Source organism: Cervus elaphus, chromosome X, assembly GCF_910594005.1.
Source record: "Cervus elaphus chromosome X, mCerEla1.1, whole genome shotgun sequence".
In the NCBI taxonomy this organism is placed as follows: Eukaryota; Metazoa; Chordata; class Mammalia; order Artiodactyla; family Cervidae; genus Cervus; species Cervus elaphus.
Window position 1 is genome coordinate 138,968,614 of NC_057848.1, and position 15,018 is coordinate 138,983,631.

The window sequence follows — 15,018 nt, forward strand, 5'->3', positions numbered from 1 at the left end:
TGTTAGAAATCTGTTATGACATTCTACATAGTTGGCCAAACTTCTTAGGAAATGTGAAATGAAAGTCGCTTAGTTGTGTCCAACTCTTTGCGATCCTATGGACTATCAGTCCATGGAATTCTCCAGGTCAGAATAATGGAATGGGTAGCCTTTCACTTCTCCAGGGGATCTTCCCAACTCAGGGATCAAAGCCGGGTCTCCAGCATTATAGGCAGATTCTTTACCAGCTGAGCCACAATGGAAGCCCAAGAATATTGGAGTGGGTAGCCTATCCATTCTCCAGGGGATCTTCCCGACCCAGGAATTGAACTGGGGTCTCCTGCATTGCAGGCAGATTCTTTACCAACTGAGCTATGGATGGCAGTTAAGTGGCACGTCTGTCACAGTTCTTCCTTGACACATTCACGGCAAGTATCACCACTTGACCATTTCACTCTTATCCAGTAGGTCTGGATACCCCTCAAAATCCTTCACAGAGGAGTCTTGTAGAAAGCAATCACCAATTGCTTAGAGCCACCAGCACTGAGTAGCACTGCAATCTCTGGAGAACCCCACAAGCAAACTCTTCGTTGTCTTGAAAACAGCAACAAACTCAATAGAAAAAGATAGGTCATTATAGTAAGAAAAAAAAAAAAAGACAACAGAGTTTCCAAGTAATTGTTCTCTACTCCAAGTATGGTGAAATGTCAAATTTTAACAATACTATAAAAAATTTTTCCCTAATTTTCATTACAGTTTGAATATTATTTTCTTCAAAGTTTAAACAGATAAAGAGGCACAAATGATACATTTCATACATGGTATCATATAAATAATTTCTATTAAATATCCATCTGCCAAAATACTGTCAACATTAATCTGGAAGGTGAAAGAGGAGAGTGAAAAGGCTGGTTTAAAATTCAACACTCAAAAAACTAAGATCATGGCATGTGGTCCCATCACTTCATGGCAAATAGATGAGAAAAAAGTGGAAATAGTGGCAAATTTTACTTTCTTGGGCTTCAAAATCACTGTGGATGGTGACTGCAGCCATGAAATTCAAAGACGCTTGCTCCTTAGAAGAAAAGTTATGATCAACCTAGACAGCATATTCAAAAGCAGAGACATCACTTTGCTGACAAAAGTCTGTCTAGTCAAAGCTATGGTTTTTCCAGTAGTCATGTACAGATGTGAGAGTTGGACCATAAAGAAGGTTGAGCACTAAAGCCTTGAAGCTTTCAAATTGTGGTGCTGGAGAAGACTCTTGAAAGTCCCCTGAACAGCAAGGAGATCAAACCAGTCAATCCTAAAGGAAAATAAACCTGAATATTCATTGGAAAGACTGATGCTGAAGATGAAGCTCTAATACTTTGGCCACCTGGTGTGAAGAGTCAACTCACTGGAAAGGACCCTGATGCTGGGACAGATTGAGGGCAGGAGGAGAAAGGGGTGACAGGAGATGAGATGGTTGGATGGAATCACTGACTCAGTGGACGTGGGTTTGAGCAGACTCTGGGAGATGGTGAAGGACAGGGAAGCCTGCCGTGCTGCAGTTGGGTCGCAAAGAGTCGGACCCGACTTAGTGACTGAACAACAACAAATTTCCCAACGACATTTCTTAAGATGCTTCTAATCACAAATCATCCCTTTACCATTTCTGTCCAAGCTCCAGCCTCATAAGCCTCTTTCCTGTTCCTGGAGTGCCTGAGCTCCTCCTTGGTAGGCCCCTTTCCACCAAGCTCATTCTGTCCCAAGGGCTTATATATTTGTTAATCTCTCTACCTGGTTGCACTGCTTCAGTCTTCGTGCCATCCTCAATGAATCCCTGGGCTATTTTTGTTCGGAGAATTATCACTGTCTAAATTCATCTTGTCCATCTAAATTCATCTTGTTCATTTATTGTCATGGTATTGGGTTCACCTGATGAGCTAAACTTAGTGGAGTATAATCGGAAAACAGTTTCTCTTTCCCATTACTGCTCTCCAAACCAGGCGGGAGTTCCCTTTCCCGATCCTTGTTGTTATCTTAGGATGGTCCCCAATGCTGGAGAGTTTCATTGTTAGATATGTAAAGAAGTAGAAAATCAATCAACACTTACATCCCATATCCAATGAATATTTTTCCTGATTTCTCTACCTGGCACCTCGTCCCTACTCCTGGGGCTTTCTGGTGATTTTTCAGACTGCTTGTGAAGAAAAAGGTACACATGATGTGTTTTTTTCAATTGCCTGCTCTGACTTCCTCTCCTCCTGTAATCACTGCGCTAATAGGACTCCATCAGGTCACAGCATATAGATGGGATGAGAGGTAAAAGAACAAATTAACTGATGCTGGTTGTGCTTCTCCAGTTGACTTTCCAGGTCCCTTTCTTTCACTCTTTCTGACATCACCGCCATGTAGGCTCTTCTGGGTTCTTCTCACTCTAGCAGAAAATACCTTGACTCTTTTAAAACAGCCCAAGCCCAGTCTCCTTCCACAGAGGAAAATCCATTTAGACCCAAAGGCCTTACCACATATCAGTGGAAATGTAGCTGCTTTCACTCTAGCCATTTTCCCTTTAAATATGGTCCAATCTGTGGAAAAGAACTCACCAAAATCCAATGGCCATTAAACTGTCAGTTTCCACTCCTTAAAGAAAACACTCCCACTCCCTTTGTGTTCTGGCCATGGCATACAAAGTCTAGAATGTGGGCTATAGGCTAAATATTTGTCATCTACTCAGACAAGGCAGAAATATAATTTCTCCAGCAAAATTCTGTGCTGGAGAGTATAAAGTGTAAAGTAAAAAGTGCTGTGCTTCATAGTATAAAGATATCATTGGGAGTGGCTGTCCAACCAGAGGTTGCATTTCCTAGATCCTCTTGTACCCAGGCATAGCCGTATGGCTAGTTCACTCCAATGGTATGTGAGTGAAAGTGATGCATGTGACTTCGATGTCACTAGTGGAAATTCCCTCCTCTCTTTTCTCTTTCTCCACCTATATACAGAAATCTTTGAGCCTCTAAAGGATGATCGACTTGCCATACGGGGGGAACCTGACTCTGACTCTTGGGATCTCAACATGGAGGATGCTAGACACTGACCAGGAGCAAAGGCACCAGACTGTTAAAATTATTAAAAACTTTGATCATGTTAAACCACTGAAATTATGGAATTTGTTATATCAGCTAGAGATGCCCTCATATACATACATTTAGTGAGTCTTTAATAAATGGCATAGCAAAATCTTTTACAGCATGGAAAAGTATCTATAGTTTTCAGGTTTGTATTTCACTTGAAAATCTAAGTCAACAGAAAAACTTCACATAGAATATCCCATTTCAATTCTATTTTGTTTCCTATCTAACTCCACTAAAATGTTAGTGCCATGTAAACAGGGACTTTGTTTGTATTGTTCATCACTTTTCCTAGGATCACAGAAAAAGAGATAAGATTTGTGTTTACCAGAGTCAGAAAGTAGTGGGAAGGGAAACTGGATGGAGGTGGTCAAAAGGTTCAAACTTCCAGTTATAAGACAAATAAGCATTAGGGTTGTAATGTACTATCTGACAAAGATAATTAACACTACTGTATGTTATATATAAAAACCATTAAAGAGAGTACATCCTAAGAGTTCTCAGCACAAGGGAAAAAAAGCTTTCTTTTTTTTATAGCTAAATAAGATGATGGATGTTCACTAAATTTTCATGATGCATGTAAGTCAAACCAATATGTGTTAACACTACACCTTAAATGTATCAGTGCTGTGTGTCAATTATATCTCAGTAAAACTGGAAGAAAAAAGATTCAAAGAGAAAGAAATCCTATTTATTTACTTTATACAAAAGAGAATGGACTACTAACAACCAATTTTTGTTTACTGAAAATATAACCTGATTTTTGGAACTTGCTATAAGAAGTAACTAAATTTATGTGCCTTAAGGCTGTAAATATTTCTTACAAAAACCCTATTTAAAGAAATTCTAACCATTCACTCATCTCTAGGGAAGGTGTTACAGAGAAGGAAATGGCAACCCACTCCAATGTTCTTGCCTAGAGAATCCCATGGATGGCGGAGCCTGGTGGGCTGCCGTCTATGGGGTCGCACAGAGTCGGACACGACTGAAGCGACTTAGCAGCAGCAGCAGGGAAGGTGTTAAGATTGGGTGGAATGTAACAAAAAGATGAAATGCAGATGGAAAATCGGAGGCAGCTGAGTGTCTTGAGAGCTTCATTGCCACAACTGATGAGCTACTTTTCCATGCTGTAAGAAAGTCTTTTTTTGTAAGATATGTGAATGAAGTGTTGGTGTCTTCGCCAAGAGGTGGCACCTTAAGGGTTCTGAGGAAATAAATGTATAGACCCTTATGTACAGACCTGTGTATAAACAACTTTTGTACATACATATAGGGATAGCTTTTTTGAAATTACACAGCTGTACATACAAGTAGCTGGTATTAGTTAGGCCTGTGTCAACATTTTGGATTTTTTTTTTCACTTGTACAATTGGGGCTTTTTCTTTTGGTTGATTAAAGTTGCATATGCTAAGTGTGAAAAAAAATATTTTGCTATGCCATTTATTAAAGACTCACTAAATGTATGTATATGAGGGCATCTCTAGCTGATCTAAGTAAAGTATTTCTCAAAAGTTTAGCAAAAACAGCAAATGCAGTAAAAAATGTTAGGAAACTCTATAGGCATGGACAGTCATTTTAGTATACTTTGAAAGTATTCAGCAAGGATGTTCTTCAAGAAGTTCACAAAGGTTTGTTTGATGGGATTATTTAAAAGAACTCATATGGTCTCTGCTGACTAAATCTTCATGTTCAAAAGTTATATAGCTAGCAAGTTTTTACCTTAGGGGCTTTCTTGGTGGCTCAGAGGTAAAGAATGTGCCTGTAAGTGCAGGAGATGCGGGTTCAATCCCTGGGTAGGGAAGATCCCCTGGTGAAGGAAATGGCAACCCACTGCAGTATTCTTGCCTGGTAAATCCCACGGACAGAGGAGCCTGGCAGGCTACAGTCCACGGGGTCACAATAGAGTCGGACACAACTTAGTGACTAAACAACAACAACAAATTATTAGAAAGGAAAGAAAACTTAGTAACTTGGCCACATCACTGTCATTGATAGCCTATTTGGGTAGAGTTACTTGAAAAGGACTCCCCTTCCTTCCTTCACCAACTTCAGCTGAAATTGAACATTTAATTAGGACAGCACATCTACCTATAGGGGCAAAGAGAACACTCTAGCACATCAAATACTTTTCCCCAAAGCTTTTGCAAGTGATACTTGAGTGCATTTCAATAGTCTAACTATCTGTTTTCTATGCCTCCATGGAGATTTACCCAGAGATCAGGTGAACAAATAACTGATTTATAGACCAAGTATTTTAGGTATTTTCTTATTTTCTATGTTGGAGCAAAAGTTGAAGATCCTAAATAATTATTTTATAAAGAAATTCATCTGTATATTTAAAATAACCATTGTTTATCAAAAGCTTAAATACTTGATTTAAAGAAATCTTTTCTATAAGCATGTAAGTTGCATCTTAATGGATTTAAAATAAAATTGATATTATTTGAATAATTTATCCCAATATGCTCATTTAACATGACTATTTTTTAGGAATAGCAATTTAGGTGTACAACAAAAGCTCCAATTGTTTACAAAAAGGAAGAATCTATGAGCAGTTAATGGGCTCTTACCATAGCAACACATTTCATGTCAATAATCTTTAAGGGTGGTCCAGGAGCACTATGGATCTCAAGATAATACCAGATTCGCAAATTGTTAATAGCATTATCTGAAAAAAAGAAAAAAACATGGCACATTTTAATATGTGCATTTTAGAACACCATATTTTACATATTTTTTGAGAAACATAAATAGATACCATTTTCAAATTCTTTCTGACGGACTCACTTGTCAAGAGCTGAGGGGAAGGTGAAAAGTCGATTTCAACACAGTTTGTGAGCAGTAAGAGAAGCCCCAGGCTGCATGGCCATGAGAATGGGCTATGAAAGCTTCCTGCCTCATGTGTGCTCCCATAAACTCACTGAGTTCTTCACAAAAATAAGAATGTTTTACTTTTAAGGATTAATATTCCAAAAGAAATAACTAACCCTTTGCCCCCTAATTCCCAAAGCATTCACATAATATACATAGACATATCTAAATATGGTATTATAATATACAAAGGTACACTTCTAGTACCATGAAAATCTAGCCTAAGGGGAAAAAATGAGGAAGATTTCATGAAACGTCTGGTTTCTTGGGAGTGTTAAACAGGATCCTAGCAATTTAGCTCAAAGAAAGCTGAAATGGGGTATGGATGGTTTAAAAAAAATAACAAAAGAGAGGAGGAGGAAGAGAAGGGGGAAATGAAAGGGGAGGGGAAGTGGAGGGGGGAGGGGAAAAGGAAAAAGAAGAACTCTAGAAGAAATAACAGGCCCAAGGTGGAGCCACTTGCCTCCGGGAGAGTAAACTAAGACTTAATTGCAGTTTCAACCTCTCCCAGTAACGGACTTTTCACAAATTTTTGGTCAGCACTAGTGAGCCAGCCAGGCTCCTCTGTCCATGGGATTCTCCAGGCAAGAACACTGGAGTGGGTTGCCATGCCCTCCTCCAGGGGATCTTCCCAACCCAGGGATCAAACCCAGGTCTCCCACACTGCAGGTGGATTCTTAACCATCTGAGCTACCAGGGAAGCCCACTAGCAAGGCAATCTTGCCTGAAACAATCCTTTCTTTTCTTCTGCTAATTAACTCCCCTGTCCATGCCCTCCCCCTCCACATTTCTATCAAACTTGAGAGCAGCTTTCTATTTGCTACATGGGATGCCGTCTGATTAATTAACAAATGAATAAAATCAATCATATCCTCAAATTTACTCAGCTGAATTTTGTTTTTTAACAGGACTAACTGATGAGAGAGTAATGGTTACATCTGGGTACCCTATATATATTAATACAGGTCTTTCTGCTGCCAGTGATGTCCAAAGTCACACCTCCAAATCCTGAAACCAAAACCCTGGTCTGCCACAAGAGCCCCGTGTAGCAGGGTTTGTACTGGCATCAAACCCAGGCTCTTTCTATTAGTTCTCAACTGTTCAGCTTCTCACTTTGATATTCTTTATGCTTCAATGCTGAGCTAGATTACAGTTTAAGAGAACCTCTAGTGTCAGTTAACTGTTTGCATATCATATCTGTATTGTCAAGTTGTAAATATTCCAAGAACTGCAATGTTCGATTAACTTAGGTAAATCGCTAAGTCTCTTTGGGTCTCAATTTCCTCATCTGTGAAATAAGGGGCCAAGATTTGTGCAGTTCTCCGTCTCTTTCTTCTGAAAAACTGTTTCATTTTGCATTGCATTGCAATGCATTGCACTGTATTATATTGAATGTATTGAACTCTATTGCATGGCTCAAATAATTGGCTCAGTAAATCCAAAATCTGCAGGTTAGGCCAGCAGACTGTTGACCCAGGGAAGAGTTGGAGTTCAAGTCCAAAGGGTAGAATTCCTTTTTTACTCTGTGGAAGTCAGTCTTTGTGCTATGAAGACCTTCAACTGGTTAGGTAAGGCCCACCCACATTGTGGAGGGAAATCTTTTTTGAAAGTATAAAGACGTAAATACAATTCTCATCCAAAATCACCTTTATAGAAACATCCAGAACACCTTTTAACCTAATATCTGGGCACCATGACCCAGCCAAATTGACATATAAAATTAACTATCATGGGGATGAGAACACCTACTATTTGTAATTACTTTGACTATAATATAAGATAGTATTGTGATGAAGCTAATTTAACTTCTACAGAGCTAGAAACATACAATGAATATGAATTTTTTAGTGACAGTGAGATTAGGGATAATTTATTAATGAACTGAACAACAAAAATAGTAATTATTAAACACTGTTTACAGGCTTTAAACATATTAAAACTTTTCTAATTATAAACCCTAACAACATTCACTATAGCAATTTAAGAAATTACTGAAACACTTTAGAAAATAAAAATTATTTATAATCCCATGACCAAGAGTATTTATTTTTGTATAAAATTTCAAGTTTAATATATCAATAAAGACATATATAGGCATATATATATAATATATATACATTGTATATAATTAATAAATCCATACATATGTGTGCCTTTGTATATACACACTTGATAGCATTCAGAGAATACTCACTATTATTTAAGTTTAATACTAGTCATTAGGGAAATGCAAATTAAAACCACAATGAGATATCACACCTGTTAGAATGACCATAATCAAAGAGACAAGAGATAACAAATGCTTTTGTGGATGTGGAGAAAAGGGAACACTTCTGCACTGCTGGTGGGATTGTAAATTGGTATAGCCACTAGGCAAAATAGTACAGAGGATCCTTATAAGATTAAAAACAGAATTGCCATATGGTCCAGCAATTTCACTTCTGGGAATATATCCAAAGAAAATGAAAATATGATCACAAAGATATCTGTACCTTCATGTTCATAGCAATATTATTTATAATAGCCAACACATGGAAACAACCTAAGTATCGTTGATGAATGAATGGATAAAGAAGTTGTAATATATATGTTCAGTGGAATCTTACTCAGCCATAAAGAACAAGGAAACCCTACCATTTGTGACAACAAGGACAGACTATGAAGGCATTATGATAAGTGAAATAAGTCAGGTAAAGAAGAAAAAATACTCATGATTTCAGTTATGTGTGTAGTCTAAAATAAACAACCAAAACAATAACAAAAAACCCAAACTCATAGAAAAAGAAATCAGACTTGTGGTTACCAGAGGCAGAAGACGGGAGCAGGGAGAAATGAAGGATGGTGGTCAAAAGACATAAACTTGCAGTTATAGAATAATTAAGTACTAGGGAGGTCATGTACAGCATGATGACTACAATTAACACTGCTGTATGATATACAGAAAAGCTAAGAGAGTAAATTCTAAGAGTTTTCTTCAAAAGGAGAAAATTGTTTTTCCTTTTATCTTTTTTTTCTTTTTATTGTATCTATATGAGAAGATGGATGTTAGCTGAACATACTGTGGTAATCATTTCACAAGACGTGTAAATCAAACCATCAAGCTGTATGGCCTTAAACTTCTACAGTGATGTATGACAATTATTTTTCAACAAAAATGGGAAAAAATTATATGCAGATGATATCTATTCAAAAACACTTTAAATCAAATTAAAAATTAAGTTTTAATTATTTAACATAATAAATCATATGGGAAACATTCTTATATTAAAATATCTGTGCATATCATTGATTATTTTATTTTAAAAGTCTAAGCTGTCTGATGACAGGTTGCAAAATAGATTAAGAACCAGGAAAAATATATGTACAGTTATCCCCAATTCTTCAGACAGGCCTTTCCATATTCCTCCTCAAACAGAATTAACCTTTCCATCCCCTGTAATAACTATGGTCTTTTTCTTACTGATTGCTCAGCAGTACATTTCTTTTCAATTAGAGAAGTTTCAGTTATGCAAAATGAGTAAGTTCTGGAGATATAATGTACAACAAGGTAATTATAGTTAACAGGGTAGTGTGTATACTCTAAATTTGCTAGAAGGTAGATCTTGTATGTGTGTGTGTGTGTGTATACAGGCTTGTTAATTGTGACACATGTACTATTTTGGTGGGGTATGTTAATGATGGGGGAGACAATCCATGTGTGAGGGCAGGATGTATATGGGAAAACTCTGAATCTTCCTCTCAGTTTTGCTGTGAACCTAAAATTTATCTAAATATTAGATATTTCTAAAATATGCCACTCAGATTTGATAGGTTATTATACTGAATATAGATCACTTTAAATTGTATGCATATTTTGACAGTATTCAGTTAGAAGGTAGATTGCGTCTTTACCTTCTTCTGCAAAAAAGTGGTAACTATGTTCTTCCCTGGTGGCTCAGACAGTAAAGCGTCTGCCTACAATGCGGGAGACCCGGGATGGGAAGATCTCCTGGAGAAGGAAATGGCAACCCACTCCAGTATTTGTACCTGGAAAATCCCATGGATGGAGGAGCCTGGTAGGCTACAGTCCATGGGGTTGCAAAGAGTCGGACATGACTGACCAACTTCACTTCACTTCACTTCATGTGAGATGATAAATATGTTAATTAGGATGATTCTGGTGAATATTTCACAATGTATATGTATATCAAATCTATTTGTCCACTTTAAATATGCACAATTTTTAATAGCCAGCTATACTCCAGTAAAGCTGGGACAAAGAAGAAATGAAAACAATTAGATAAGAATTTTTTAGGCTTCCAAATAGGAAAATAGGAAAAATAATGGTAACATCCAGTTTTAACGAGGGTCAAGTTGAAAGAGACAATCTTATACATTATAATGGAAATTTGAATTGATAAAAATTGGAAGAGTGCTTTAACATGTTTAAAATGTTTAAGAATTGTTTTTCCCTTTGATCCAATGATTTCATTTTAAGATATTTTTGAAATAAAATAATCGATGATATGCACAAATACTTTAATGTAAGAATGTTTCTTATATAATTTATGTTGAATAATTGAAACTTAATTTAAAAAATTTTAAATAGCCCACACAGTCACAAGTAAATGTAATTTCCTAACATGACTCCCCCAGAACCCCCCACAATAGACTTTGATAAACACTCTCCCTTGGGCATCCCTTAGATAGGACCTCCAAGATACAAACAAGATACAAGAAAACCTTGTTATATTTTGGAATCAATTCTCACTTCCTTTCTGCTCTCTTCTTGCCTGGAGAATTCCTTGGACAGAGGAGCCTGGTGTGCTATAGACCATGGGATCACAAAGAGTCAGACACAACTGAGTGACTAACACTATCTACTCTCTCAAGAGAAGCATCTAATGCTAGTTTCTGAAATGTTTTCCATCTTTAGGGGTATTTCTCTATCCCCATCACCACCCTAAAAAACACTGTTCTCTTCACTTCAAACCCAGTTAACTGTTGCAGTGGCCTAGCTCTTCTCTTTCTAAACTGTTTTGAATGAGTGCCTGGATATCCCTTTTAATCCATGTATTCTGTGATGGTTAATTTTATATATCAACTGGGCTGGACTATGGTGTCCAGTTGTTTGATTACACACCAGTCTAAATGTTGGTAGGAAGATACATGAACACTTTAATCAGTAGACTTCGAGTAAAGCAGAATACTCTGCTTATGTGAGTGTGTCAACTCCAATCAGTTGGAGGCCGTAAGAGCAAAGACTGAAGTGACCTGAAAGAGAAGCAATTCTTAGCCAAGCCTGAAACATGGAAACCCTCTCAGAGCTTGTAGCCTGCCTGGTCTTTCCTGAGCAATTTGTGGACTCAAGACTGCAACAGCAACTTTTACTAATTTCCCACCCTGCTTCCCTGGTGGCTCAGTGGTAAAGAATCCGCTTACAATGTAGGAGATGTAAGAGACATGGGTTCAATCCCTTGGCCAGGGAAGACCCCCTGGAGGAGGGCATGGCCACCCATTCCAGTATTTTTGCCAGGAAAATCCCATGGACAGAGGAGCCTGGCAGGCTACAGTCCATGAGGTCACAAAGAGTCGGACATGACTGAGCAACTTAGCACGCAAGAATGTGTTTGCCCTATAGATTTTGGACTTGCCAGTCTCCTTAGTTATGTTAACCAATTCCTTAAAATGTCTCTCTCTATAAAGATATAGATTATTATATTATATTTAACTATACTATATTGGATTGAATGTTGTATTATATTATATTATATTATATTATATTATATGTCTCTTTCTTTGAAGAATCCTGATTAAACACAAACTCATTTAATAAAGATTTCTATTTTGGTATGCCTCTGGTAGAACTTTGCCCCTGTCGACCCACTTTTCTCTATTTCCCTCTTCCGTCCCTGCTACTCACCCATAAGAGAACTCATTCACCCAGTCTCTCAGAAACCTGCCCTGTCTATTCCAACTCTTCATAAACCCATTTTCCTTCGAATGTCTACTGAAAAGATATGATGTTTAACAACATTCAAAGGAAGCTTTATAATATGGGAAGGGGAAACAATAGCATTTACTTCTTTTGCATATGAGGAAGACTGCTATCATTTCCTATATTTAAAAAAGGAACACATTACATTGTTAAAATAATATATTCATTAACATTTTATCAGAATTTGACTGAAATTTTGTGTTCAGTAACAGAAATATGTGTAAAGTTCTTCACTTATGAAGAGTAGGCAGCCTTCAACCTGAAGTATTATAATCTACTCATTTTAATAGTAGTACAAATCCAGAAATTAACAACATGTTGTTAATCCTGAAATAATACAATCCTTACAGATATATGAAATACACATTTGTATATATATTTTGAATGTAAAGTAGCTACTGACTTATAAATGGATGATGATCATGAAACTCTCCATAATAATAAATTTACCTGGTTTTTCCTCATCAAACTTGTCAGATAGTTCTGATAATGATTTCTTAAAGAAGGGTATTTGATCTCTATCTTGATCTTCATCTGAGTCTTCCTGAGAATCACCATCATGCTTGCTTTTAACAGAAAATGAAATTGTACCTACAACACAGAGATGCAAGATGTCAGATTAGCCAGGGTTTAGTTTTCAAAACTAACAATTAGACAGAACTTAATAGAAAGTTCAAGGAAATATTTTAAATATTCATTAAAATGGTAATTTTTAAACAGCTTTCTCATAGTAATTAAGGAAATGTAGTAAATAATAGAACTGCATCAGCCTTCAGAAAACATATTGGTCTTGAGTGAGTGTTCTTACATATTTTCTAAAGTCACTTGTAACACTCATTTATTACCTCATTAAAATGTTTATTATGCTTAATACAATATCCTAAGCATGAACTTTCCTTTAAGTATTTCATATGCAAAGTACTAAATTTTGTTCAAAACACATAGTGTCAAAAATTCACACTCTTATAATAAAATTGACTTATAAAAGACTGGTATTAACTTTTATTTATTTATTTTTTTAACTTATTTTTATTTGTTGGAGGCTAATTACTTTACAATATTGTAGTGGGTTTTGTCATACATTGACATGAATCAGCCATGGATTTACATGTATTCCCCATCCCGATCCCACCTCCCACCTCCCTCTCTACCCGATCCCTCTGGGTCTTCCCAGTGCACCAGGCCCGAGCACTTGTCTCATGCATCCAACCTGGGCTGGTGATCTGTTTCACCCTAGATAATATACATGTTTCGATGCTGTTCTCTCGAAACATCCCACCCTCGCCTTCTCCCACAGAGTCCAAAAGTCTGTTCTGTACATCTGTGTCTCTTTTTCTGTTTTGCATATAGGGTTATCATTACCATCTTTCTAAATTCCATATATATGTGTTAGTATACTGTATTGGTCTTTATCTTTCTGGCTTACTTCACTCTGTATAATGGGCTCCAGTTTCATCCATCTCATTAGAACTGATTCAAATGAATTCTTTTTAATGGCTGAGTAATATTCCATGGTTATATGTACCACAGCTTCCTTATCCATTCGTCTGCTGATGGTATCTAGGTTGCTTCCATGTCCTGGCTATTATAAACAGTGCTGCGATGAACATTGGGGTGCATGTGTCTCTTTCAGATCTGGTTTCCTCGGTGTGTATGCCCAGGAGTGGTATTGCTGGGTCATATGGCAGTTCTATTTCCAGTTTTTTAAGAAATCTCCACACTGTTCTCCATAGCGGCTATACTAGTTTGCATTCCCACCAACAGTGTAAGAGGGTTCCCTTTTCTCAACACCCATAAATCACAGCAGGATCCTCTATGACCCACATCCCAGAATACTGGAAATAAAAGCAAAAATAAACAAATGGGACCTAATGAAACTTAAAAGCTTTTGCACAACAAAGGAAACTATAAGCAAAGTGAAAAGACAGCCCTCAGATTGGGAGAAAATAATAGCAAACGAAGCGACAGACAAAGGATTAATCTCAAAAATATACAAGCAACTCCTGCAGCTCAACTCCAGAAAAATAAGTGACCCAATCAAAAAATGGGCCAAAGAACTAAACAGACATTTCTCCAAAGAAGACATACAGATGGCTAACAAACACATGAAAAGATGCTCAACATCACTCATTATCAGAGAAATGCAAATCAAAACCACAATGAGGTACCATTCCATGCCAGTCAGGATGGCTGCTATCCAAATGTCTACAAGCAATAAATGCTGGAGAGGGTGTGGAGAAAAGGGAACCCTCTTACACTGTTGGTGGGAATGCAAACTAGTATAGCCGCTATGGAGAACAGTGTGGAGATTTCTTAAAAAACTGGAAATAGAACTGCCATATGACCCAGCAATCCCACTGGGATTAACTGGGATTAATCTGGTATTATCTTTTAAACTGAAGCTAATATATAAGGAAATCAGAAATTGACCCTGATATCTTAACACCAGCTTGCTATATTCATATTTTTTTATTCATCTTTAGAGGATGATTCAAATATTCTTTTCCCTTCAATTTCCCACACTTCCATCTCCCTCCTCATTCCTTGCTGATCATCTTATTTCTATTTTACTAAGAAGATGCACACTTTCTGGAAAGAATTTCTTCACAATCCCACCCCCACACTGACAACCCTTCCACAATAGTGACCTTATCCTCTGGCTTTCCTTTAGTAAGAATGACTGATACATTCCTATCTGGACAGCTCCTGGCTATGTGTACTAGATTCCATCTACTCTGGTCTACCCCAGGATCTGGCTGCTGTAATCATCCCTACTCTCGTCTACATCTTCAGTTCTCCCTCTTTGAAACATTCTGTAATAACATCCAATTTCCAAAAAGCCTTCTCTCCATCTAGTGCATGTGTGTGTGTAAATGTATGCACTTTCTAATATTTATTTTCATATACACTCCCTGGAGGAGGGCATGGCAACCCACTTCCGTATTCTTGCCTGGAGAATCCCATGGACAGAGGAGCCTGGAAGGCTACAGTACATGGGGTCTCAAAGAGTTGGACATGACTGAAGTGACTTAGCACACATGCATGTGTACATACACACACATACATACATACATA

General features: G+C 37.3%; 1 protein-coding gene across 1 annotated transcript in view; it reads right to left on the minus strand.

Annotated features, from left to right (window-relative positions):
* Window positions 1-15,018, minus strand: part of CFAP47 (cilia and flagella associated protein 47) — a 479,971-nt gene that overhangs the window by 122,140 nt on the left and 342,813 nt on the right. Inside the window, exons 50-51 of the mRNA XM_043897451.1 lie at window positions 12,394-12,534; window positions 5,666-5,763 (exon numbers count right to left, since the gene is read on the minus strand). Coding sequence (XP_043753386.1) covers window positions 5,666-5,763; window positions 12,394-12,534 — 239 coding nt within the window. The remainder of the gene's footprint in view (window positions 1-5,665; window positions 5,764-12,393; window positions 12,535-15,018) is intronic.